The following is a 26,808-nucleotide window of genomic DNA, read 5'->3' on the forward strand; positions in this document are numbered from 1 at the left end:
AATATGGTATCTGCACCTCGATGTTCCGTGTAGGTGGTGAGAGTAATAGCGATACCATCGAAAGAGCAAGAAAAGGAGAAAACAAGTTGTTTTTTTAAATTTTCCAGCGAAGATGAAGCGAGTAGTCGCAAAAGGACAACTTGTATTTTAGCTGCAGTGCATGCTGGTCCAGTGAAGCTGCAAGTAGAGACGATACACTTTTCTATAAATCAGCTTTTACTGCGTGACTTCTGGACATTTAAGTTGATGTTTCGAGAAAGATGCATCTTCAAATGCACAAAATGCTGTACTCTTCAGGCAGCTTCAACTTGTACACCCAATGGACAGCCGTGTATTCTTAAATGTATGTCTTGACAAACCAAGCAATCAAAAGTACGTGTTAAAATGCTGTAACATTTAGATTTAGAGTCGACAGCCAAGCTAGTGCTGTAGCTCTTTGGGCTTAGTGTTGCTAACACCAGCACGTTTACACTGACATTCCTAACATGTTAGTAAGCAGCAGGTATGTTTAGTTTAACATGTTAACATGCTCAACTTTACTTCAAACCATTCTCACAAAAAAAAAAAAGTGCAACAGAAAGGAAGTAGAAAATGAGGTTGGCATCCTTGCTAAGTTATTGTAAATGACTTCATGCAGCTCAGATCTGCTGACCCGAGGCAGCGATCTCAGGTGTTTGCTTCTCATGTCACCGAAAACTAAGTTCACAACCCTGCCATACAATTTCCGCCCAGCTCTTCAGTTACGCAAATGGCACACTAAGCTCAGCGCAGAGGGGAAGAGAAGTGCTGATGTGCGCCGCTGTCAGCAGAATGAATGAGTCACGTCTTACCATATACTGGAACATCAGCAGCGTGCACTTATATCGACAGTGCATGTGCAGTGTCTGAGGTGTTCCTGCAGAGGGTTTTATGAATCAGTTAGATGATTTTCCACTTTACTGTATGAATAAACTATGTAAATTATAATCTAATATCATTTTGTATGTAGCTTTGTTTAGTAATTACATTTACATAATCATTCCCTAAGATGTATACATTTGTAATTAGATTATTCCAAAAACAAATGCTGAGAAACCAGAATCCAATTCAAGAAATATTAAATAATATAACATAGGATTGAACCGATTCAGAAATATACCTTTTAAAAAAAAAAAAAAAAAAAAAAAAAATTGGGAACAGAGTGCACAGTTTAGGCTAATAAAAAAACATTTATTTAGAACACACACTTTAAAAAAATCTTCTAAACAATTTTGAAATTCAACATTAAATTGTAAAAGTCCACGTCTCTGCTGCCATTCTGCATTGATCGCAACTTACAGGGTGTGGCCAGTCGGCAACACCTCGCCATCCAAAACACAGAGCGCCACTCTCCTTTTTGGCTGCTCAAAAATCTGATTTCTGTATTTCTTTCGGTGGGTACGCAGCGATGATAGCTGTAGTCTGCAAACAACCGACAACAGTAAAGATGTTTCTTGTGCATTATTCGCTTTAAGTGCAGCGTGGCACTTCACCACAACATTTATCTCTGCACTTCGCCGTAATCTGCATCTCACATAAGAAACCTCTCGTCCTTTTTGATTGTATGCCATGGTGTTATGAAAGGAAGCTGCGTCACTAAGTCGTTTTAGTGGCTAAATACTGTGCAATTACTCTCAAAGACACTGATCTGTTTCGGAGTTCTGCAACAGGTACAAGATGTAAATGGCAGAGTTTAAAAAAAAAGTTATATATATATATATATATGGCATAGCTCTGCTACTCTGCACTCTGAGGGCGTCCTGAGCAGTGCCGGATTAGAATTAGCCATGCTTTACAATTGTCCACATCGGCAAAACCATTCAGCAGACATTCTAAAGAGCCATATGTGGGCCGCCACGACTCAGAAACACAGAGTTAGCAATTTGCATCTCGTTAAGCCTCGCACTCAGTTCTCCATGGTGGCTTCCCGTATTGGCTTTTGGTTCAAGAAGTTGACAGCGTCCCCGCCGCCCTGGCTCGGCGTGGACAGGTACTCTAACTCGTAGCCTCCGCTGCTGTTGGCCGGGCGGACCTCACTTGATGGTTTTTTGTGTTCCAGGATCTGCTGCAGCTGCTGGCTGGCGTACTCGGGTTTAGTGGTGAGGGGTCCTACGGGGACCTCTATGCCCAGGATGTCGGTGACCATGTAGGGGCGAAGCCAGCCCACCAGAGGGGTGCTGCCGGGGGTGTAGTGGGTCTGCCGGTGGTAGAAGAGCAGACCGTCCACCTGCGGCAGGAAACTCAGAATTAAACTAATCAAAGCACCACGAGGAGCAAACAAAAAGTTTGTATGCGTTTCTTAAAAAGATGATTTATCGGACTCGAACACTACTTGCGATGAGCAGCAGTAAGTTGTCACAAGAGTTGAAGGAAAAGAGAAGTTCTCTTACACTGAAGCTGTACTCCGCAGCCAGGGCTTTCTGAATCAGCTCCGCTGTGCAGTCGATGCTCTGGAGGCTCACAAACCGGAACTGTTGGACCAAACAAAACCAGAACACCGTGTTGTTAGTTCCAAACACAGTTTGTCTTCTTGTCAAATGTGAGAAACATGCTTTCCAATGGTGAGTTTACTCCTCAAAGACTAAGCCTGATGTAGCTCCTGCTTGGCCGTACCACGCAGACACACAGATTAAGAGGTGGAACTCAAATGTTCGCTCAGGCTTCCCTGAAGCCCCATAATCATCTAGATTTGTGTGCAAGAATCATTTTAGTGCACAATTAGTACCGAAGACGGTAATGGACGTTTGCCTTTAATTTACCTTTGTCTCAAGGTTCAAGTTCAGGACTTTATTTATCCCTTATGTGTAAATAAGGTGCAGCAAGCACAACAAACACAACATGCAGAAAGCCAAGATTGAATCAACATGTTGAAGTATCTGAAATAGCAGCGAGGAAGGACAAAATGGGGCACGAAGTGAAGCGGCTCTCTTCCTGTTACTCACAGGGTTGCGCTTGGCAATTTCTGAAAGGCCGTCCGTCTCCTGCACTTTGGACTGGAGCCAGTAGAAACGGAACTCAGTCTGTTGATGAGAAACAAGTACTGTAAACAAAAAAAACAAAAAAGCTCCTTTTTGCATACCGAGCCAATAAGATGGGCAACATGGCCAAAAAAGCAAAAAAAAAAAAAAAAGCACATCTGTGGCCCAGACTCTGCTACATAAGCAATTAGACAAGCATTCCCGGATTGCTTGCTGGAGAATTAGACGCCAGTCTTACCGGGCAGTCGTAGACCGGGTGGCCTCTCCAGCACATGACGTCCAGGATGTAGTACGTTCTGTCCACCTCGCTGTAAATGCAGTCCAGGATCGTGTAGTCTGCACGGGGAATGTACAAAAGGGCCATTTACGGATATACAGAATACACCACTATAAAACTTATTTATAATCACTTACTATCTCAACTCTTATTTACTAAATAAAAAGGCAGAAATACATTTACAGCCTCGTAGTACAAAAGGACCTCATATATTCTGTTGTAAATGTATTTGGTACTTGTTGAACCTGTGATGTCCCCTCCCTCTTCTAAAAAGCCTGCATGTGATAATTACATTTAAAGTGTTTTGAAGTCCTTTCAATGTTGTTGCTCACTGCAATGCATCTACTACAGTGCACCACTGCGCTCCCCCCCCCCACACACACACACACACCTTTCCCCATGGCTGAGTTGTGTCGGTTCCCACCGGGCAGCAGGGAGGGGAAACGGTTCACACAGTAGCCGCTTTTAGTGTACGCTGCAGTGGAGCCCTTCAGGAAAACAAAAAGAAATCTAATGAGGACATCACTTCTGAATTATTGCCCAGCTTTATTAGAACTATACCATCATGCATTTGGATATTTTATGAATCAACTTGTTGCATTAGTGCCTGAAGTTCCCACAGCAGGAACTTTGAAGATAAAAGAGTCACGCTGGGTAACCGTAACAAATGACTGTGATGAAACTCGTCTCATTCAGTCATCCTCAAACCATCGGTTTTCGTAGAGAGCTGTGCCGCGGTGTTCCAAAGATCTGTCGCCAATGAGGTCAGGATCTGAAATACTGAATGAGGATCCAGATGACTGTCACTATGACGAGATAGATGGTTGCATCAAAGGGTGTGGAGTGACTCTAGTGTGTGCTGAGAGAGGAACCCTGTAGTCTTGGGCCAGTATGACTGGACAGGCATGTAGTAGCAGAGCTACCAGTCATCTAATGCTGCCTCGAGCCTTTTCATTACTCATTAAACACAAAAAGAATACAATACGAGGTAAATGAAGCAATGGTTTAACATGGAACACTACCACAGGAAAAACCACATGCAATGTCGTAAAGGTAAACCGGAAAACCCCCAAAGTTCTAACAAGTTCATCAACGAGAAGTTATTGAGAGCCGAGTATTATTTATGTACCGATGATGATTTTGAAACTACTTTAGAAGCTCCAACTCATGTTCCAAATTTGGATTTTCTTTCACCCCAACAACTGACAAGATGGCGACAGTGTAGATTCAAACTGAAAAGTTCCAAATCTGTTTGCCACGATGGACAATTTTAAAATTCCCAACTTTGTTGGTGCGGTTGTTAAAGAGGGCCACAAGCAAAAAAAATGTAGGTCAATTGTTGCATAGAACTCAAGGCAATCTCCAACACACTCAACAAAGAAGAACACGCAATGAAGAAACTAGACTGTCAGAGCTGCAGCCACGGCTGTTGACTGCAGGATAAAGGCCTTCAGATTGTAATCTGTGAATTAGATTAATCGTCTCTTTAACAACGGTCGCCAAGTTAATGATTGTGAAACAAACCACAAAACAGCAAACAATATTCCATTGTCGCAAACTGTGCGTCGCTCGTGTGTGACACAACGTGCTTTTGCCACTTCTTGTTTTATATCGTCTCAACACTTCTTGGGCGGCACGGCCAAACCCTTTTTTCTTTTTGCATCATGTTGTTGTAGTTATGTGACACATGTTTTTACGTGTTTAAAACAACTATATAGCAGTGGCTCTATAAATGCATCTCCATTATTTTATTTTTATTACTGCCTGCAATGATCGACATGGTCCTATGAGCGAACATCTTTACAGTATCAACATGAAATCACTTCACTTACCGATAACTCCGTTACAAACTCAGGAAAAATGTTCCTAACTGTTCGCCCACATTGATTGCTCACACAAGGTGGCTCATCTTACTCAGGGGAACGACACACGTCGCTTCTCCCCGGCACCAGGAAGGCAGGGTTATATTTACAAGCAATAAATGCAAAGTATGCAACAACCCTCTCAAAATATTGATTCAAGCTAGAAAAGATCCCGACTGCTGCTGTTCATGTGTTGCAACTCATCATGTAATAACTTAAATTAAATCAAAGCTCATAATGTAATAATGTTCTGAAAACCATGACACAGGTTTTCCACCAGGAAAAGATGTCACTAAAGTTGAGTTGTTCACTTAAAAGAGGATATTTGTGTTATTTTCAACCAGTTCCAAACTGGACATGTGACAAAATTCATAACTACAAAATATCCGGTGACCTCGACAACCGAGAAGCTTTCCAGAGATGATGCTGAATTTAATGTACTGGGTGACGTAGAGTGTGAAATATTTGTTCCACATGATTGCACTCCCAATTATTACATTATGAGCTGCTACATTCATGTTAATCACATTTCAGGAGTGGACAGACTTTTGATCAGGGCTGGAAGATGAGACATCAAAAAAGAGAGGAGGTGGAATCTAATTCAAAAGCCAATAACGAGCAGCTCGCAGCTTTTTTGATGGGTAGATCTAAATGTGGTGGCTTATCAATGTTGTGCCTTCAAATAATCATCTTCCTCCTCGCTGATCCAGGGACAGCAGTAAGACATCCTGTGAAACAGAAAGGCAGTGACGGGTTCTTACCTTGGAGGCAACAATGAGAGATCTTTTCCCCACAGGACAGACCACCATCATCCAATCGGTGTCCAGTTCTGACGGTACATCCACCAGCCACTCTGACAGCATGAGCTGAAGGAGGAAGACAAACTCTGTTAACAGCATTTCATCAACACTGTATTCAAACGGTCCAAGAATGATAACTTCAAAATCTGTTTGGCTTGTTAGGCCACCATTCTAGAGACTCCTGTGCCCTCTGCTGGCCCAGAGGAAGAATGCAACAGAAAAGCACATGTGCTGTCATTTATGAACAATATCTCTATGAACAAACGCCGACCTGGTTCGCATAATGCTTTGGCAGCTTCCTCTTCTCAATCTCCATCCCCTCATCCTCCGTGTCGCCGTCTTGCTTCCGTTCCCCCTCCTCTTTTTTCTCCATGTCCTCCTCTCCATCGCTGTCTGCCCCCGTCCAGTCCCCATCGGCCAGACGCCGCGCGTGGTTGACGTAGTTTAACCTTTTACTGAGGATGAAAACATCGGCGTGATTAACTTGTACATAAGGCATGGTAGTCGCTCAAAACACTGAAACAAAACTGCACACCCTGATGAAGAAGTGTGTCGGTTCTAACAAGTTCATTACAAATAAATACATTTTGCCACGTAGAAGAAAGACATTTTAATCTTGCACAAACCCTACAGCTTGCTTTTGATTTTATTTGAAGGAGAATGGCATTTTATACTTTTTTTAGACCATATTCCACTCATGCAATAAGCCCTTCAGAAGATTAAATAAGCACAGTACACCTTAAGGATCCAAAGAGCACCTGTATGTGATTTGTAGATCACACATCAGTGCATCTACACACGCTGCATTCTTAAGTTCACCAATCATGTCAAGCTGGGAGGAAGCTATCTTTAAAGGTACTTTCTAGAGCATTAGCGTGTCTTGGATGTATCCGACTGTTACTGTAGTCCTAAGTGTGCAGCTTGGAACAGTACAAAGCAGAAGTGAATGGAGAAAAGGTCTCCGGTGTATTGTTTTACGTCATTTAGTAGCAGCGATGCTAAACATGTGTTCATGGTGCAATGTAGAAGTAATAAGGGCTACGAATCATTGTTTTTATGTAATCTGTGACTCTAGATCGGAGAACATCTAATCAAGAAGAGACATGCTCCATACTGTGAAGTAATACGATATCTACCTTTTCTGCAGTTCAAGGAAGCGCCGCCGTCGCTCGCTCTGCTCCAGCACGCTGTACTTGCTCTTGTACTGGGCCAGCCGAGGGTGGGGGGCGGCGGTGGTGTTGGGCTCCTTGGACACAGCGAAGCTGGCCGAGAGGGCTTGGGTGAGGTCATCCATGGGGGCTCTGTTGAAATCAATGCAATTCTATATTAATGCTGCTGATAATTCCTAATCTTTAGATTTGCATCGACATTACTTTTGTGTGCTTGAAAATTTGTAAAATCCCCAAAGTCCAAGGTGATGCTTTCAAATTGCTTGTTTTGCCAAAAGCTGCAGATCCTTACTTTTAAGAAGCTCAAACAATAAAAGCTTCACAAATTACCTAAACAAATTTGATTGATTATCAAAATACACTAGGCTTTAGTACCACCATTAATATATTGTGACTAACAATAACACAGCTACAGTAAGTGTATAAACACATTAATGGACAGCCAGTCAACATCAGATTATGTAAACTAACGTATCTACATGTATCATGTCTGCACCCTCGACATGTGGCTCCACAAATTAGTTTTTGCTCCATTAAAAGTAAAGAGAAGCTACACGCTGAAATAACGTTAGCTGGTGCCACAACACAATATAACGTTGTGTTGTCATCACTGTAATATTTGCACATGGAGCCATAATAAATCCACCCGGACGACAGAGGTCTTCTCAGACGGGTGATAAAAGAGTTTTCAAAAAGCCCGGGGACTGCTACGTATAGCCAGTTAAGCTAGCTAGTCACGTTAGCACCTAGCACTGTGCTAAACCTGCTCGCAGCTAGCACTGTGCTAAACCTGCTCGCAGCTAGCACTGTGCTAAACCTGCTCGCAGCTAGCACTGTGCTAAACCTGCTCGCAGCTAGCACTGTGCTAAACCTGCTCGCAGCTAGCACTGTGCTAAACCTGCTCGCAGCTAGCACTGTGCTAAACCTGCTGGCATACAGTTAGCCGGACCAATTGTGCGCAACACTGAACCTAGAGCGTTACGTTACTGCTTTAAATGTCTACTACCTACACCTAAGTATCAGGCCCAAAATAACTACATTGACAGCAGGTTTGGTCAGATATTAGCATTAATAACAACATTAGATAAATAGATACCTTGGGCATTCAGGGAGGCTGCTGCTGAGACGTCACGCTGTCATCTTTCCCACCAACGGGAGACTTCTAGTTGGCCGACTAAATACTGAAAACTAACCCGGAGTTTTACGGAGCAAACTTCTGCACTTCATAGATGTATTATGTGTTCGAAGAGATACTCAGATCTTCAACTGAAGTAAAAGTAACAATCCTATTGTGTATGAATACTCTCGTAAAAGTCCTGTATTTCAAATCTTACCTAAGTAAAAGTACTAAAGCATCCACATATACTTAAAATACCAATAGTAAAAGCACCCCACTTTGTATATTGCTGGGTAGCGTAACCTGTACTAATATAGAATAATTAATGAGTTGTTTTATATTTTGTATCAATTATCTAAATCTGCAAAGTAACCGAGGCTGTCAAATGAATGTAGTGGAGTAAAAAGTGCAACTTCCCGCTGAAGTCTAAAGTTGCATAAAATGGAAGAACTTAGATATGTGTATAAAATGCATATTTGCAGTGTATAATAAGACATACTACTATAATAGGTCCTAATGGTAGTAAGTAACAACAACATTATCATCAACATCATCTGAAGCCTGCTGTTGTAATCTGTGTTGAAGGATATAATCTGTTCCTCCTGTTGGGGGCGACGTTGAGCCAGTTTCTCCTCTGCAAAGAATATAAAGGAGCTGATGAGAAAAAAGACGACGAGCAACTCCAATTGTCCAAGCCCAACGTCATGGAAAGAGTTACTTTGTTGCAGCGCGCACAGGAATAACCCCAAAGAAACAACACTGACCCGTGGTCTGTGTTGATAATATGTATAAGGAGATTGTTTAGTTGCTGTTTTTGCTTTTATCCTTTTTTGGTTGGAGGGGGGTTGAATTCAAAGGATCGACTGAAGATGCGCAGGGACCTGTTTACAAGGAAAACTCAGCAAGTTTCAGTCCGAGGGAATGCGGAGCAGGCTCACGATGCACAGGGATCCTCATCCCTCTGTCTTCCTTCACGCCGGGCCACTTTGTCTTGAATATATTTTCATCAAGGATCACTTTTAGGCTCCGTAATAAGTGTTCGACACCACGCGAGGTTGCCGTCCTGTTTCTGAGGATTAAAACCACCGACGGTGCTTTTTGGAGGAGCTCTCTGGTGAAACCAGTTTTTTGTGTGTGTTGTGTTTGTGATGTAAAAGGAGGAAGAGAGTCATTCTGTTGTGAGGAAGTCACAGTGTTATGGAGCATTTATAGTTTAAAGTTGAAAGACTTTAAAGTGTAATGGACAGGAAGACAATGGACTGATAGCCTCAATGGGCTGAGGATGCAAGTGGTCACAGTAGGTCTATTTTAGACTTTATTTTGGAGAGCGGATAGAAGTGATAGTTTTACATAACTGTTAAATTCTCCTGTGTTTACTAAGTGTCAGATCATTAACTTTACATAAGTTATACTGTGCTGTTGCACACCTCATGCAACAGCTGCCATGTAATTTGAGATGAGTTTAAATATTACAGTGAGCTAGTGTCAGATGTTTACAACACGGCATGCATCAAGACAGCAGCATCAATATAAACTAGGCACTATGTGCATGTAGATTTTATTTTTTTTTGCTTGCTTTTGGACCCACTGGAGTATCAAGATGTCAGTGAAAGCCAAAGCAATCTACACTTTTCTGAGTGAAAACAAAGAGGAGATCAGCATCCGGGAGAACGAGGAACTGGTTATCTTCGACGATAAGTCGGTGGACGGCTGGTTTCAGGGGGAGAACAGCCGCGGGGAGAAGGGTCTCTTCCCCGCGTCCTATGTGGAAGTGATTCGCACCCGCTCGAACTCGAACGTGACCGACTGCTCCATAAGCCCGGCAGGGTCTCTGGGAAATGACTCCTCCTATTTCCCCTCAACCCCGAACACCCCTCTGCATTTGCAGCGGAGTTTCAACGACGACGATGACGACGACGACGACTGGGACGACTGGGACGACAGATCCACGGTGGTGGACGACGGGGACCACATCAGGAGCCCCGGGGCAAACGGGCATTCCCATCAGAGCCCACTGTCCAACAACCCCAATGTGCACTACCGGGCCAAACCACACATGGAGAGACAGGACAGCATCTCCAGCTCCAGGAAGGGCAGCATGGTGGGCCGGAACCTGAACAGGTTCTCCAGCTTCGTCCGCTCAGGGGTGGAAGCGTTTGTGTTGGGTGACGTGCCCATGATGGCGAAGATAGCGGAGTCGTACACCATCGAGATGGGCCCCGTATGGCCCCTGTGGAAGGAGAGCCCACAGCCTTTCTCCTGCTCCATCGAGGACCCCACAAAACAGACAAAGTTCAAGGGCATCAAGACGTACATTTCGTACCGGGTCACGCCGAGCCACACAGGACGTCCCGTCTACAGGCGCTACAAACACTTTGACTGGCTGTACAACCGCTTACTGCACAAGTTTACTGTGATCTCCGTGCCTCACCTGCCTGAGAAGCAGGCCACGGGGCGATTTGAGGAGGACTTCATCGAGAAGCGCAAGAGACGGCTGATACTGTGGATGAACCACATGACCAGCCACCCGGTCCTCTCCCAGTACGAGGGCTTCGAGCACTTTCTGATGTGCGCTGACGACAAGCAGTGGAAACTGGGCAAGAGGCGGGCGGAGAAGGACGAGATGGTGGGTGCCCATTTCATGCTGACCCTGCAGATCCCCAACGAGCACCAGGACCTTCAGGATGTCGAGGAGCGGATCGACACCTTCAAGGCCTTCGCCAAGAAAATGGACGACAGCGTGATGCAGCTCACGCACGTTGCCTCGGAGCTGGTGCGCAAGCACCTGGGCGGGTTCAGGAAGGAGTTCCAGCGGCTGGGAAATTCTTTCCAGTCCATCAGCCAGGCGTTCATGCTGGACCCTCCCCACAGCTCGGAGGCCCTCAACAAAGCCATCTCCCATACAGGCCGCACCTACGAGAACATTGGAGAGATGTTTGCAGAGCAACCCAAGTACGACCTCTTCCACATGCTGGACAAGCTGTCGCTCTACCAAGGCCTGCTCGCCAACTTCCCTGACATCATTCATCTACAGAAAGGTAAAAATCATCCATGAGTAGTTTTAATCTGTGAGAGAATTCTCTGATGTCCTTATGCATACAAACTATAAATGTAACCATGCTACAAAATGTTAACGATGATTACATCCATGATCAACACAGATGTTTGGATGTATCCTCGGCCTCCCATCTGATTTTAGTTCCTGCAGCTTCATTCATGTTTGAACTGAATGTCCAAAGACAGCTTCTTATTACAATATTGAAATGACTATACAGTAACTTTTCTTCCCCCCAGCCACCAGGCCACATAATGGGCTCTTCATGTCACAAGCAGATTATTATTGGACCTAAATACTCATTACTACTTTGTAACAAGCGCTGTAGCAGTCTTCAATTGAGACGAGCAGCAGCTGTGAGAGTTTCAAAGGCTTCAATAATTGTTACGAATAAAACACGCATTCTCTGGTCATGGGAACAAACTGAGCTGATGGCCCGTGATCACCTTTTGTGCTATTTATTTTGTTATGGATGACAGGTCAGGTCAAATTTTGCCTCCAGCATCTCCCATCATCTCACACACACGCACGCACGCACACACACACACACACACACACACACACACACACACACACACACACACACACACACATACATACAGAAATAAGATGTTTTAACCCGAGAATGAAACATAGTGTTTGTAAGTTTTATGTGTCAGACTGTTTGCCAGCAGCATCTGAGGTCACTTGCTCCAACTCCTTGACCCTCACCCACACACACACAAACACACACACACACACACACCCACACCCACACACAAAAACACACTTTACACACTTTCCACACTCTCTTCAATATGACTGACATCATACAAAGTGTGTCAACAATAACTGTCATTAGAGCCTGAAAATAATTCAATTAATTACAGAATTAGTGATATCAAACAAAACTAATACTCATTATGTGTACAATTAGGCTGCGTCTTTTGGTTTGGAGGTTCTCCTTTTCTTGCTGTCTGGGTTCTGTTCAAAGTTTGATGAGACAAATAGGCAAGTGTAGTGTAATATTACAACCAACAGCCATGATGTGGCATGATGACACCTGGGTGACATGGGCAGGGAGTGGCTTATGGATAAGTGATCTTTTATCATTTCATTTATTTATTATTTCATCTTAAAAGTGCTGAACTCCAAATTCAGAACGTATCTATGATTAGGAGATTGCCTCGTCACGGCTTTCAACATGGCGGCGGCTGAGCCGGCGGCTATTAGCTAACAGCGCTAACAGCTAAGCAGATGGCCGCTTCCATGACGCCTCCATGGGTCATCAGCAGTAACCGCTGTATGCACGCGCAGCCGTAAACAAAGCACAGAGAAGCTCGGATTACAACACACACAGAGGGAAAGTGACTTAATTTTACTGCTCAGGTAAACATAACACCACTATATATTTACATCGTAAATAATTGTTTGCTGCTAAATGCTCTGAATTTCAAATTTAAGTAGCATTTAAGTACTAATATTAGTTCTGCTCAGTTCTGCACGGCAAACTCCTGCGAGCCCTGTTAGATGTTCGTCCAAGACTGTGGGAGAACGGACATATCAGCGTTCTGTGTCAGCTATCAAACAAATAACTGTATCAGCTGTTGGAAGGAAAGGGCTGCTGCTAGTGAGGAAATGTGCTGTCGGTAAATGTTACCGTCGTTCCTTCAAACAGCTGGCAATCATTATCACAGATGTCATTTGTGATACAGTTCGGCTATAGTTTCATTTAGTCACTCCACCCACGAAATAATGTGAAAAACAAAGCCACCTGAATGATGTTAAATGGTCAGTCCACCCAAATCACAAAATGAATGATGTTATTATTGAACCCCGGCGGTGTCAGATCGTGGAGATAGTTTCGGTTTCACGTGTCAAAGTTTTGAGATATCTGGCTCTGAAATATCATTTTTAGATGCTCGGAGCACCACAGAGGAAATTCCATTCACCCCCATTATATCGGGTTGATAAAGGTGGAAATCCCCAAAATGCCTGCTTGGCTATGCACCACCATGTAGGAAAATATGTCTATCTGTAATTTTGTCCGACTGACCTGAAACTTTTTAAAAGAAAAGATAAGATGTTCAATAACACACACTCGGTTCAACACAGTCAAGCTTATGGTGCTTAATGTTGGCTGAAGCTGCATACTGCTGTGTAACTGACATTACTGAGTCAGATGTACGGCTTTATAACTCTTTTTCTACTTGTGCTACTGTTACTATTTTGAATGTTTTACCATTATGTTGTAATTGTCGCATGCAGCCACACTGCTAATCAAAAGTTACATTGTGTTTCACTTTAAGGGAATATTATCAAAACTAGGAGGAAAGGAAACGAGAGAAAGTATACTCATTCATTTCAATGTTCTTTTGCAGTCATGTTTGGCATTTTAACATCACCAAGGGATTTTTTTTTACCATAAAAGGATGAAGAGAACTATTTTTAAGATGACCAGGTCTTGAACATGGTCATGAACATGTGCTTTATGCCAATAAAACAAATTCTAGAGTAGCTGTTTGCAGCATCTAATATTTCGGAGGATAACTTAACTTAAGTTTAATAACCTCAACATACTTTTATACACGTCATGCATTGCTTGACATATTTTGTTTCTGTAGTTGAGCTGTACTCTATTCTAGACTTTACTTGCCAAGAGTAGGGCTGTGTATTGAACCTTGATATCTCTCTGAATCTCATTTGGTCCATAGACTGTATATAAGGAGTGGATGTAGTCACAGTGATGTCACCCATTGGTTTGTGGAATACGGGTTTGAAGCCTTGACACTGCATTTCAACTCGCATACTGTTTCTTTTTACTTTTAGTACATACTGAAGCTGGAAACAGTATAAAATTATGTGTACCGGTACTCAACCTTAGCCAAGAGACAACAACTACTGTAGGCGAGGAGGTTGTGAAGCAGTGTTTTTGTGAATGCAGAGACGTTTTCCCTCCGCGGAGTCGTCCCTGCCGGCCCAATAACTCCCCTTGATGTGACTTGTGTTCTGCTGAACCAGATACAGCTGTGGCAACACTCAGAACACGCAGGACTGAGGTCAACCTTTTCCGGTGCACTACTCCTCTTCATGTCCTCATTGCTCCTTTCCTGCCTGACTTTGCCCTTTCACTGAGTTCTATAGGAGCTCAGGAGGTTTTTTGACTGTGATCCTGGTGAGCATGTGAACTCCAGGAATGTTAACTGTCTTTGAGACGTGGTGTTGGGCAGGGACTGCATGCAGCCTTGATAAAAGGGATTTACTATCACTTTCTCCCATTTTCTCTGTCCTGTTTTGACTTTTACTCAACTGATTTTAAGTGTCTTTTGGTCTCTGCTTGTGCTCAATCTACCATCAGCCCTTTTTTTCAATAATGGAGAAAGTAAATCTGGTCTGGTCCAGAGGCTTGGACTCCTGACAGCGCTCTGCTGTACTTTGAACCTCTGCCAAAACTAACCCCAAAGACCTTGATCTCATTTGAATACCAGGGGGATCTCCATGAACGGGGTTAATTACATTGCATTGTTATAGAATAAAGGGCCTGTGAGCTTTTAGAGCGAGAGGCAGATTTGTAACAATTAGTTGTTGGTAATCCTGGAAATGTATTGTACTGTCTCTTTTGTGTTATTGTACATAATCATAAAGTGAGCTGTGCTGGTCTGGTATCAAGCTGGTCTTGAATATTAAATGTGTAACCACTGAGGTTACATTGACAGCAGTGATAACATGTAAGGTATTCGTGAGAGTAAAGCCAGATATCATGTTCTGTAGATTTTGTACCTGGCAACAACCGAGACTCTAATCCGAGACAAAACCACCTCATGTAGCTTTGACCAAACACAAACGAGTTCACAATAGAGTGAAACCGACCCGCCCCACGGATTGGGTATCAGTCTGATCAGGTGATGAAATGTGAGGCGTTGGCTCTGCATGCGATCTGGATCTGCATCACCGGTGTCCCCAGAATGACACGTTGAGGAGAGCAAGGCAAACAATTGAGGTTGGATTCTTGTGCATAACCCCCAAAAAGTGATGATTATTGTGGGTTAGCTAGAAAAGGCCACACTGGAATAATTGCAGTTTAAAAGTACAAGTTTATAAATTATATAAAACCAAGAGGAACAAGTCATGAAATATGTGCAATGTTTTCAAAATAAAATGCATCAGACCATAGATTTTCTCCTATCTCGACTTGTTTTTTGGCATTTAGAAAAGTGGTGTCCCCCCCCCTGTAGCTGACAGTGGGATAAAACCTTCTCTGATCCACCCCAGAGCGGAGCATTATTCACTTTGAGAATGAGCGAGCTCCCCTGGGACGCTCCCCAGCCCGCCAGCCAGACTTTTAATCTGGACAAGAGGTTAGTTGTCCTCCATACGGCAACACATTACAACACCACATGCAGGCTCCATCAGTTTTCAAGGAAAAGATATGTAGTTGCCAGTTTTGAGGAAACGTGTGCGCCGAACGCCCCCTTGATCTGCAACAGGGGTTCGTCTTATTGTGCCTGCGTGCACACACGAACGTCTTTGTGCGTTTTATCTTCAACCGTTCTCAATATCGTTTAATTTTCTCAAAGGGCTGACCAAGAGCTCATGCCGTGTTTATATTGTCTTACAAACGTGTTGCAGATTAACATTCCATACACTGGTTACAATACAGAAGAAAAACCGCACTGTCAGCAGGTAGACAAAACCTCAATCCGTGAAACCAGGCGAGGGTTGAAGGAGCGTGCAGTGGCTCAGCTGTGGCACCTTTTGAACATTGATTGTATGTCATTGCGTTGGCTACGGTACCCGTGGCTGTCTGTGGTGACAATGGAGAGCAAACGTATACTCTCTCCTCTTTGCTTACTCATAAATCTCGACGAAGGCCCTCATCTTCACACAAACTGTCAATCCCACATGCCTCTGCATTCCTGTCTGTGCTGGCCCAGTGCGCTGCTGTTTCACACTGAAGGAGATTACAGATGTCTCCAAGTACTCGGCCTTTACCACGACCCCCGCCCCCCCCCTCCTACTCACTGAGAACTGCAGATTATGTGGTGAAGTGTCATTAGACTGAATAAGGCATGAGGTAAGAGAGGAGTTAGCTTATTTTGAAAAGACTATAGCGCCATATTCTACATATTTGTTTTGATATTCTGTCCCGCTCATGATAATAACTGGAACTGGACAAAGCATTGATACCTTTCAGTGCACAACGCAGTCTAATAAACCACCACCGCCAACCATGACGTCGGTTACAACAGATTGTAACACTTCTCTAACACTGTGTCAACAAAAGCTGTGTTCACAAAGGAGTGTCAGTGATAGCTTGCTATCGTAGCTGACTTCTCAAGTTTAAATTAGGCATGGTAGTCTGTAGCTATTAAGGCCATGTTCAGACAAACACCAGCCTTGCGAAAAATGCAGCCTCCTCACTCTGTTCAATCACTGCATTGGCAGCAGTGGGGTTGTGCCAAGTTGAACCTTGCTCAACTTTTGCATCACAGCAATGCAAAGCCATTCGGCACACACTGAAGTGGCCGAATAAGTATGCTATCGTCAGTCTGAAAGCCTGCTAAGCGTGACAAAGCACTGGGAAAAATATGGCACTTAAAAAAAATAACATTGAATACACGGTGTTTTTACGCGTAATAAGTAAGTGACAGTTCACTTGAAATAGAAAGTAATATTTAGGCCTTTCAAGATAAAAAATTGTTCTTGAAATAAGCTGAGAAAACTCAATTTGAGCTATATTTCACTAGCATTTGGAAACGGTGTGTGTCATACAACAAGTAGAATTATTTTAACAAGATATTCAAGATGCATTGTCTAAAGTTAAGTCTACATTGTCCAAGTTCCTATACCTCACTAACATGTTACTTGTTAGGTGATTGTATGTCAAATTAACTGTTATAAGATATCTTGTAACAATTAGACAAATAAACTTGGTAATATTTTTTGTTGTTGCCGAAGTGGTTAGCAGTAGAGCCTCACAGCTGGAAGCGTTCTGTGTGCAGTTTGCATGATCTCTCTGTCTGCATGTTTTTCCTCAGGCCCAAAGAAAGCCTGTCGATGTGAATGTGTTTGTCTGTCCATATGTTTTTTTTGTGAAAGACTGGCAACCTATGCAGGTCGTACACCTCTTACTCAATGCATGCTGGGATAGGCTTTAGTCCCTGTCGAGCCTGAACAGGAAAAGAGGTTATGGAGGTTGACTCTCCCTGCATCGTTATGAATCAATGGAAAATAGAAGTCATCTAAGGCATGTGCATTTGCTCATGTTTTCATCCATTTATTCTTTGGCACCACGTTCACCAGTTAGCTCACAGATTAATTGTTTTTCTGGCTCTGTCCATTGAGCTCCAGTGCAGCAAAAGAAACCCCAAAACTAAAACTTATAATCGCTGTCACATTCAAAGGGAGCATTTAGTGTCCTAATCTTTTCCCTCCCCTGACAGGAATGAAGCTTTAACTGTCAGAAGGATTCTTGGTTGTCTGCCAATGTAGCTGTAGTCATGGTAGTGCTGACAAGATGGAGACGGCATTCCCTTCGAGGAGAGGACATTGTTAGCTGTTGCATTCTCTGGTCTTTTCCCGTGTCACGAAGAAGCGCATCATAAAAGTCAGGATGATGGAAAACCCTCGTTATTTGACCAAGAGTTTCATTTCGTCCAAACTTCTTTCATCGGAGGCACATCTTGCATTTTTTAGATTTGAACTGCCTCTCTAACGTTATTGCAACACTTCTCGGTAGACAAGCGTTACAGGGCAAACAAACACAGGAACGCATCCATCTGTTTTGTAGCAAAAGAGCTAAGACTGTTTTAGATTAATTGTCACAATCAGAACTCTAACAGAACGCTCTTCGACCCAGAGGGATCAATACTACACAAAACAATTGTGATGTAACAGTTAATGTTGCCCTTGCACAATCATTTCTTTTACTTGATGCGTGATGACATAACAGCTTTTGTATCCATATCCAGTCCAACTTTTGATTTCACTGTGACATCACCGAATATTTCATAAAAATGCATGAAACATAAGCTGCAAAGGGATGAAATAAATCCCTTTGCAGATGAATGTTGGGCTATTAGTGGTGATTGATTATACTTCCCTTCAAGATCAGCGCTGAGCATATCCCTCTTAATAAACATGTCTGAGGAGCGTGGATTTGTAACACCAGCTGTGTGAAAGTGAAGTTTACAATAGTTTTAGATGAGATTCTCTGCAGCCTATTAAAAAAAAAAAAATCTGTCGAACATTTCTTTGCATGGCTTACATTAACAGCTTTGGGAAGCTTAATGTCCTATTTCTTTGAGTGTAACAGTTGCAGTCAAAAAAGTAGTAGATGTGCACAAAGTCATATCGAGCGAGCAGAGGAAATTGCCCAATCGCAGATTAAGCATTTCTGGTAACTAATTCCCTGTGCAGGCTGGAGAGGGTGGTTCTGTTTTGAACATTCCTCATCCCTGAAGTAACAACAAAAAAAAGAATTGGAAATATTTGTTTCAGTGTCCCGTAGCCAATTAGCCCCAAAGATGAATGGAAAAGGATATTTGAGATGGCATAAATCGGTTGTGAGCACATTCCAGCTCAGGACATAAACTCCAGCTCTGTTTTTATCGGTGTATCTGATTGGCTGGCGTAAACACCATTACCTACTGTCAGCTGACTCAGCAGTAGGCTCTTTCATGTTTGTGTATCTCCAGGGCTTTTAAGACCCACATTAAACACTGGCAGATCTGACGGTCCTTTTGACCCCGTCGTGCATTCTTGAAGCTGTGCCTCAGTTTGTCTTCCTCGCTTCTCTTCTGAAGCCTCCCTTTCCTCTGTATGTTCAGATCTTCTGTACATCTCTTGTCTTGTCTTTCTCCTTCCTTTCCTTTTCAGCTTTCCTCTCCTCTACTGTCTATCAAACTCTACTGTCAGTATTTACTTTGCCTTCTCATTACTAAAGGTCCAGTTAAACCAGCATTTCAAATCACAAAATTGATTTCTTTGGAATTGCCAAAATTAATAATTTAAACTGTGGGGTAGATGTAAATATGTACTTTATTTAGCCTCAACTTCAACTTCAGGAACTTTGAAATTTCTGCTGTCTTGACAGCGCTGACATTTGATGGCAGGGAGCGCCGCAGGGAGGAGGCTTATTGCTCCATTCACTTTAGTTTAATCTCCCTCCGTCAGAGTATAAACTTCTCCACAGCGATGAAGCTTACAGAAAGTTGTTATGTGCAATATGTTCAAGAAGCAATATGTTTCAGTAGAAGCCTTATTTGTTGTCGCTGCTATTTTCATTTACTCATTGAGAGATCAACAGGGAACAAACGCCTCATCAGTTCACCGCGGTGCTCGACTCTGACTTCAGCAGCCCCCTCCACACACACAGCCCTTCACTAATGCTTAGTGTTTTTGTGGTGACAAGCCTCATTTGTCCTCAGTTGAAAAATGTTTCTGTTTACTCGTCTGTCCAATGTGAGTAACATCCACTAATCTTACTCAGTCACGTTAGTTCTTCCCAAGTTTGAAGTCATGGAACCAAATTCACAGATTAGTTTATTTTACAATAGACTGATGAGTCATTCTGATTACGCAAATTTGAAAACTACACCGTGTTTTCTTGTCAGTATTTGGACTTTAAAGCTGTTTCAGTGACTTTATTTACCAAACCATGACACATTATCTTAATAAATATTTCCAAGTCTTAAAGGAAAAAATGGGGATTTTGCATTGCAGCAGTAAAGTCAGTGGCTATATAGACCTAGTACTGTTCACACACAAACTCACACACCTCTAGAAGATTGTGAAGCAATAAGCAAAGTTTCCCATAGTTGGAGCTTGTGTTCAGCTTAATTACACACCAATTATAGTAAAATTCCTTGTCAAAAAGTTGATACTAGCACACCACATCAGCTCATATTATGTGTATAATACATTGGACCTGCACATTACAGGGGGCAGCGGATTAAAACAAACTAAAGAGGCTCAACTCCAGTTTAATGATGCCTCCACTTTGGGATTAAACAGGAAGAAATGATTTAATCAGCTGTGACTTGAAACCATGGTCCCGGATGAGAATGAGTTGAAATTAGACACACGTCACTTGAAACTGCTGTTTGCAAATATTTGGATCTTAGAACGATCTGCAGTTTTGTGGAGAGAAAATAACGCTGGCTTTGCTGAAAAGGAGCTCAGCTATATTGAAGTGGGGAATGTCATCAACACTAAACACAAGCAAGCAACACTCACTGTAAACAAATACACATATCTTAAAGAGGGACTTCCGCTCTCAAGTTGTGTCAAATGGGTAGAAGACAGATGAAGACGTAGAGAAGAAGTGCTGCATTTCCTGAATTCATCACCGCAGTGACCTCGGGCTGTGGGAATGAGGAATCCAGCTGATGCCTGAGTTCAGTTCCCCGGAGGGTTGCGACCATAATTAATCTTGACGATCCTCTTTTTCTCTCTGTCTGACACACACACACACACACACATACTGTATTTTCATAGTTTGGTATGATCATGAAACAGGTATTGCATTTGCATTCTATGTGGTTATAAAAAGGTCTTACGCAAATTGGACTTGGCGAGCCCTGCAGACGGCCTGCTAGAAAGCCCTGTTTGTGTTTTAGCTCCCCTGCACACTGTTGTCCCCTTCTCCCCCTCCGTATCTACCCAGCACAGACCCATGAAGCTGTCACATGTGAAATAGTTTAATTCTCTCTTTGGCCACAGCCATAAAACATGAGGTAGCCAGTCTGGTTGGGCAAGATAAACAAATCCGGCGCCTTTAGTGGGAAAGAGGGATTGTTTTTATATAATAGTTGGAAACTCACACGGCTTTGCTTTTTATTCGGCCACAGTCTTTTTGTAGCTTGTATTTTCGGCTTTAATAGTATCGTTTTGCGTAATTTTAGAGAGCAGATTTAGCTGCGAGGAAGAGCACATTTTGCATTAGCTGATCCCCAAAATTCTGATTCAAACCCCCCTCCCCATCATCATGCACGTACACACACACACACACACACACACACACACACACACACACACACAACCATGAGCGCCTTTCCTTTATGTCCCACAGACATGCTATCTGGTGATGCACATTCTCCTCTCATGTGGAAAACAGAATACATGAATGTAGGTCACCGCCACAGACTATAGTCCACACGCCTCCTTGCTGGAACAGACTGAAAGTGCTGTTCATGCTTTCCCAGACTTATGCCAGGAATTCCATACGAAATCCAGGGCGGCATGAACTCACAGATACAGTTAACGGATTAAACCTGCAGGCTGCAGCGGATACATTAAAGCCGTAAAAACATCTAGTGCGTGCAAACTAGGTTCTGCTAGCAAGCTCAACTGCATGACAGTCTTCCTGTTATCGAGCTCAGCTTGTGTGAGACTGAGGCAGCCTCACTAATCCGGTGAGAAATGCAGTGTGGCGACATGCCATTCGTCTGCTATGTTCTTTTCTTGGAAAGTCACGTCATGTTCAGTCTGGGTGAACGTGGTTACAATTTGTCGACAACATACTGAAACTAGACGTTTGGTATGCAACTGAAACAAAAAGTAATTGTTTCTGTACAGCTTTACAGGAGTGAATTTCTGGGGGGAAAAGTTACACTGTTGGTCTTGCTGAGTGCCATCGTCATATATCACAACATGAGTAATACAGACCCACCCAAAGCCAACAGAGCGATACAAATCGTTTTTAAACTCTGCTTAACTTTTATTACAACTTTTGTTCCAGGGTTTTTATTTGTATGCTTTCATCAGGAGCACAGTTTTACTGCTTATCAGTAAATCTACACGTCATCTTATCATCGCCAACAGCTTATTGGGACGTACTCTAAAACCTTGACTGAAAATAGTGACTTTCTAGTTGACGTGACTTTAAAAATCAGTCCAACTAGACACAAAAAAACACCATAATTTCTCACTGAAATCTAATGATATCTGGCCATTCAGATGGTTTTATTTGCCCAGTTTATCTCCCTCTTTAATACTTATGAAAACAAATCTACGGAAATTTGTTTGTCGGGCTCACAGCATAAACTAATGACAGAAATCAGCAGTCAGTGTCCTTGTTGCTCTGTGTAATGCCCTGCAGCTTTCTCAGCAACTATAATTTGTAGAAAGCAGTCCCTTTATGAAAATGGTTGGGAGATCTGTGGATAATTCAGAGCAACTACTACTCAATGTTTGTGTAAAGACACCTTGCTGTTAAATGTAGTTTTCCAATGCTGTGGGCAGCACAAATATAATGTACCTTCCTTGTACTAGGGTGAAGACAGAAATCTGTCAAAAGGAAACCGAAGAAGTAAAACTAGCTGCATGGCTTAGATACCTCCATGTGACAAAACATGTTTTTGTTGTATGTGGGTGGAGGCACAAACGTCAAAGATGGATATCTAAAAAACTGGGCAAGTAAAAACTAAACTATCTTAATGACCACATACCACTCGAGATAAATGAGACCAGTTTTTTATGCCTCCGCGCCAATGATATCTAATAATATGCAGATTATGCCAATTTCGCATAAACGTCTATTCGGATAAAATCATCATCATGGTATTTTGCAAAAATATGGCTGTAGACTGCAACTTACCTGGGTGGTTATTTATTGCCATTTTGATGGCCTTTAAACAGCCTAATGGTTTTGCAATAACAGTTTACCAAAAGTGTCCCCGCCTTTTTGTGATTCGAATATCACAGATTTTTAGAATAATATAACTTTTCTTCTTAACCCAAGGTGCCTTTGCCAAGGTGAAGGAGAGCCAGCGGATGAGCGACGAAGGGAAAATGGATCAGGACGAGGCCGACGGCATTAGGAAACGCTGCCGGACGGTCGGGTTCGCCCTCCAGGCAGAGATGAGCCACTTCCACCGGCAGAGAGAGGTGGACTTCAAAGACATGATGCAGGCCTACCTCACGGAGCAGATCGCCTTTTACCAGCGTGTTGTCCAGCAACTGGAGCGCACCCTGCACATGTACGACTGTCTGTAAAGACGCCGAACTGCTGTCCAGTTCAAGATGCCAAAAAAAAAAAAACACAAACGAGAAAGGAAGATCCAAGTCTTCACTCTTTTATCAAGGCGTTTTGTGTTCGTCATGTTTGGTTCAGTTGGAAAAGACTTGCAGATAAGTTAAGCAATAGTTAGTAGAAAGACATACAAAGCCAGTCAGTCTTTCCCTTTGATGGATTCAAAGTCACTTTTATTTTTCATGACCTACTGTACCTTTTTATTCCTCAAATACACATCCCATAGGCAATGTCACAGCACATGGTTAATTTGACATAATTTAAGGTGTTTGAAACAATAAAATAAGAATATAGGTTCCGGATTCATAGCGAATCTGTCGTTGATTGTTCTAAAGTGTAATACCATGAAACGGGTCCTGTTTTGAAATTGTCCCCTTCTCTCCAACATCATGCACTTTGTTTCTGATTTCTTTAACCCCCCCCCATATATTTTGTTACATTTACCAACATCTGATAAACAATCCAGTCACAGATTTTTCTCATTGGACCTTGAAAAGATCGTATTTCTGGCCAAACTAGTGCACGGCATACTTTCACCATCGTCTTGTTGAGTGCTCACCTTGCTCAAGTGTTCACTGCATTGAAATTGGTATCTGTGACTTATACTCTTAGTACAAGTCACAGATGTCTGTCTTAACTTTGCACCATGTGGAAGACTTACTTAAACTGCACAAATCAGTTTGTTTTCTTGCGATTTCCATGCATTAAGTGCCTTTAAGAATCTGAAGCAATCTGATGGGATATTTTTAAATAGCCCATTTGTCTGTAGAATGGCTTGCGTTTTATTGGGGGAATTATTACAAATGAGTTGCATTTAGAAACAAGTTTGCACATGTTTTCATACACTAGTGTGTGTTTGTGTGTGTGTGTGTGTGTGTGGGGGGGGGGGGGGGATTATGTCTGGGTGAGCGAATGAAATGAGTTAACTACTGCGCTGATCAATTCCCTTTCTCACGGTGGAAAACAAAAAAATATATATTCTTTTATGTTGCAGCAGGTTTATCGAGCCAACTACTATGAAACTGAAAGTCAGACAGCTGAAGTGTATTAAGTGGTTTTGTGAGGCAGAACATCAAGTTGACATTTCAGTGTTTAAATCGTTTAGTTACCACAAGACCAGATTCTTCCTGTTATTAGAGTTTTGTGATCAATGTAGTCTGGGTCAAAAAACAGAATGATTTAATGTTGATATCAAGTATTTTAAAACAACATCTAATGCACAAATAAAACCACATTATATCATTCCGATCATCTATATACCCTGCAGCCATAATAACTAATAGATGCTTCTTTGCTTTCGTGCCATGAGTTTGATGAGAAGATCGATGCCACTCTGATGTCTGTCCCTTGATTATAAAGCTACAGCTAGCAGATGGTTAGCTTAGCTTAGCATGAAGACTGGCTCTGTTCAAATCTTATCTAATACTCACTTATTAAAAATGTTATATTTCGTTTGTTTAACCTGTACAAAAAACAGAGTTCAATATGCGTTTTACACCCAGTAAAACCGCAACTTGTCATTTTTTACACTTGCGTTTTGTATGGATTTAAAAAATGAAGTCTCCTCGTTTCCAGGCATTATGCTAAGCTAAGCTAACAAGCCAAGAAAGACAGCAAAATGTTGAACTTTTCCTTCATTAATAATACTTTAATGCTCTCCTTCCAGCTGTCATCACAGTGATGTAGGCCTATCACTTGAGTTTTAAATGACTGTGAGGATCCGAGTTCCACTCGTCACTGCTTGAATGAGATGTTTATAGCTAAATTAGAGATGTTCCAGTAACATTACTCATCCTGTTTAACAAGAGAGAAACAAAATTCATGGCAACTTGCGGTTAGACGAGACTATCTTAAGCGTCGTGTTAACCTATTTATATGTGGAGTCTGCGTTTGCAATTATAAGCATTAGCTGAAGAACTACAGGGAATGTTTTTGTGAGCTTGACACGCTTCTCCTCAAACCAGTGTTTATTCCTCAGTTGTGGGACACTGATTCTTCATTTTGATGGAAGAGGGATTGATCTCTCAGTGGTGTGTTTGGGTGTGGATGAATCGTGAAAAGGAAACATTATCTTTGTGACATCTCTGCCGGGTGTTTGTGAGATTCAAAATATGAAGTTAGAGCCTTATTATGGTTCTCTCTCAACAAAGAAGTGCTGATTCAGTGCAGGTTTCTCAGTAAACAAATGGTCTGTGTGTGTGTGTGTGTGTGTGTGTGTGACTCAGATATGAGTGTCTCAGTTAGCGGTACTGTTCAGTCCACATCTGCAGCCTTTAACTCTTTGCTGTCTAAATGTGGTGTTGTTTATGGTTATTTTTGAACAACCCTTTGCTTTTCATACTTCAGCATTTTTTTATTTTTCTGTCAGCATTTGCACTCATCGCCGTTTCTCCGAGACCAAAGAAGTCAGACATTTTCTACTGGGCTTCCTTTCTTTTTTTACTCTGTTAGGTTGAAGTGAAATTGAATGTGCTCTCTGGTTTTGTAATTGAATCTGTTCTACTCTGAGGAAAATGTGAAGGGAGCGTTTGGAAAAAAAAAAAAAAAAAACATTCCACAAAGAAACTGTAAAGAACACCAAATGAGAAGACAGATTTTGGGCAAATGAAAGACGTGCAAGGTGCAAAAGAACAAAAAACATTCAAAGAGATGCTCAATTAGGTTTCATAATGACATTTTCCTCATGTTCCAAAGCTGCATGGCAAGTTAAATGCCAGGCATTTTACACAGGTGACTGTTTCTTGACATGGATGCGTGACCGGGTGAGTTGCAGGAACTCTTTAGTTTCAGTCTCTGAAATAACAGATGGTGATTTTCCGTAAGTAATTCGTCACTTGATTTAAGGGAAGGGGACCTACAAATGTTAATAAAAGTAATGATGGTGATCGCATGCTGTCTGTCTCTTCTTTGTGGATTTGTACAGCAATATTGTGAGTTTGTTTCCATGCAGATGTTATATCTGGACCACTCAAGTATTCTGTGTTATAGTTGGAACATGCGAGCGTCATATTTTATTTACAGTTACCCATACAACTCCTCTCTTAAGCATAAACAACAATTTACCAAAGAAACACTGAAGAAAATCATCTGGGACACTGAAACATTCACCCGCTTTAGCCAATGAGCGTTTGTTTTCCGTACTGTTGTTGTCATATTTCTTCCCATACTTAGCACACGAGGATATTTGTGAGCGGGATGTGATGACGCACACAAACAGTTTGTCCTGAATATAACCAAAACAGGGACAGCCAGGAGCTGCTATCCAAAGTTCCGTGTACACTCAAAACAAAAGAACACATTGACGTATACCAAAATGAATGACACACAGAAGAAATGTGCGCACATCTTGCCAGAAGTCTGAATAGAGCAGAATTCTTGACATCAAATTCAAGTTTGGGTTGGAGTCGTCAATCTGTTAGGTCTATTATCTGTATGTTTACACCAGAAAGCATTTCTTCCTGTGTTCTAGCCATGGTAACGCTGTGGCTAGCATTGTCAGACAGTTGGTTCAGACTGAAA

The 26,808-nt window shown here is 42.3% G+C and overlaps 2 protein-coding genes across 2 annotated transcripts; one reads left to right on the forward strand and one right to left on the reverse strand.

The window, feature by feature from the left end:
• snupn (snurportin 1) lies at positions 1–9,333 on the reverse strand. Its single transcript, XM_031861644.1, has 9 exons — positions 8,201–9,333; positions 7,072–7,236; positions 6,207–6,390; positions 5,897–6,001; positions 3,665–3,761; positions 3,235–3,332; positions 2,961–3,038; positions 2,409–2,489; positions 1–2,245 (listed from the first exon to the last, which is right to left on the reverse strand). Exons 2-9 carry the CDS (start codon positions 7,227–7,229, stop codon positions 1,925–1,927), a joined length of 1,122 nt encoding a protein of 373 aa, XP_031717504.1. The 5' UTR covers positions 7,230–7,236; positions 8,201–9,333; the 3' UTR covers positions 1–1,924.
• On the forward strand, positions 8,895–26,174 carry snx33 (sorting nexin 33). Its single transcript, XM_031861633.1, has 2 exons — positions 8,895–11,259; positions 22,999–26,174. The coding sequence occupies exons 1-2, from the start codon at positions 9,822–9,824 to the stop codon at positions 23,250–23,252; spliced, it is 1,692 nt and encodes a 563-aa protein (XP_031717493.1). The 5' UTR covers positions 8,895–9,821; the 3' UTR covers positions 23,253–26,174.
• The last annotated feature ends 634 nt before the right edge of the window (positions 26,175–26,808 follow it).

Source organism: Anarrhichthys ocellatus, unplaced genomic scaffold (genome assembly GCF_004355925.1).
Source record: "Anarrhichthys ocellatus isolate YVR2014 unplaced genomic scaffold, GSC_Weel_1.0 scaffold2, whole genome shotgun sequence".
NCBI lineage: Eukaryota > Metazoa > Chordata > Actinopteri > Perciformes > Anarhichadidae > Anarrhichthys > Anarrhichthys ocellatus.

Excerpts from the sequence above, each read along its gene's own strand:
- snupn (XM_031861644.1), bottom strand. The coding sequence starts at position 7,229 with ATGGATGACCTCACCCAAGCCCTCTCGGCCAGCTTCGCTGTGTCCAAG. Across the intron at positions 6,391-7,071 it reads TTCCTTGAACTGCAGAAAAG|TAAAAGGTTAAACTACGTCA; the intron begins GTAGATATCGTA and ends TTTCATCCTCAG. Across the intron at positions 2,490-2,960 it reads AAATTGCCAAGCGCAACCCT|TTCCGGTTTGTGAGCCTCCA; the intron begins GTGAGTAACAGG and ends TTGGTCCAACAG.
- snx33 (XM_031861633.1), top strand. The coding sequence starts at position 9,822 with ATGTCAGTGAAAGCCAAAGCAATCTACACTTTTCTGAGTGAAAACAAA. Across the intron at positions 11,260-22,998 it reads CATCATTCATCTACAGAAAG|GTGCCTTTGCCAAGGTGAAG; the intron begins GTAAAAATCATC and ends TCTTAACCCAAG.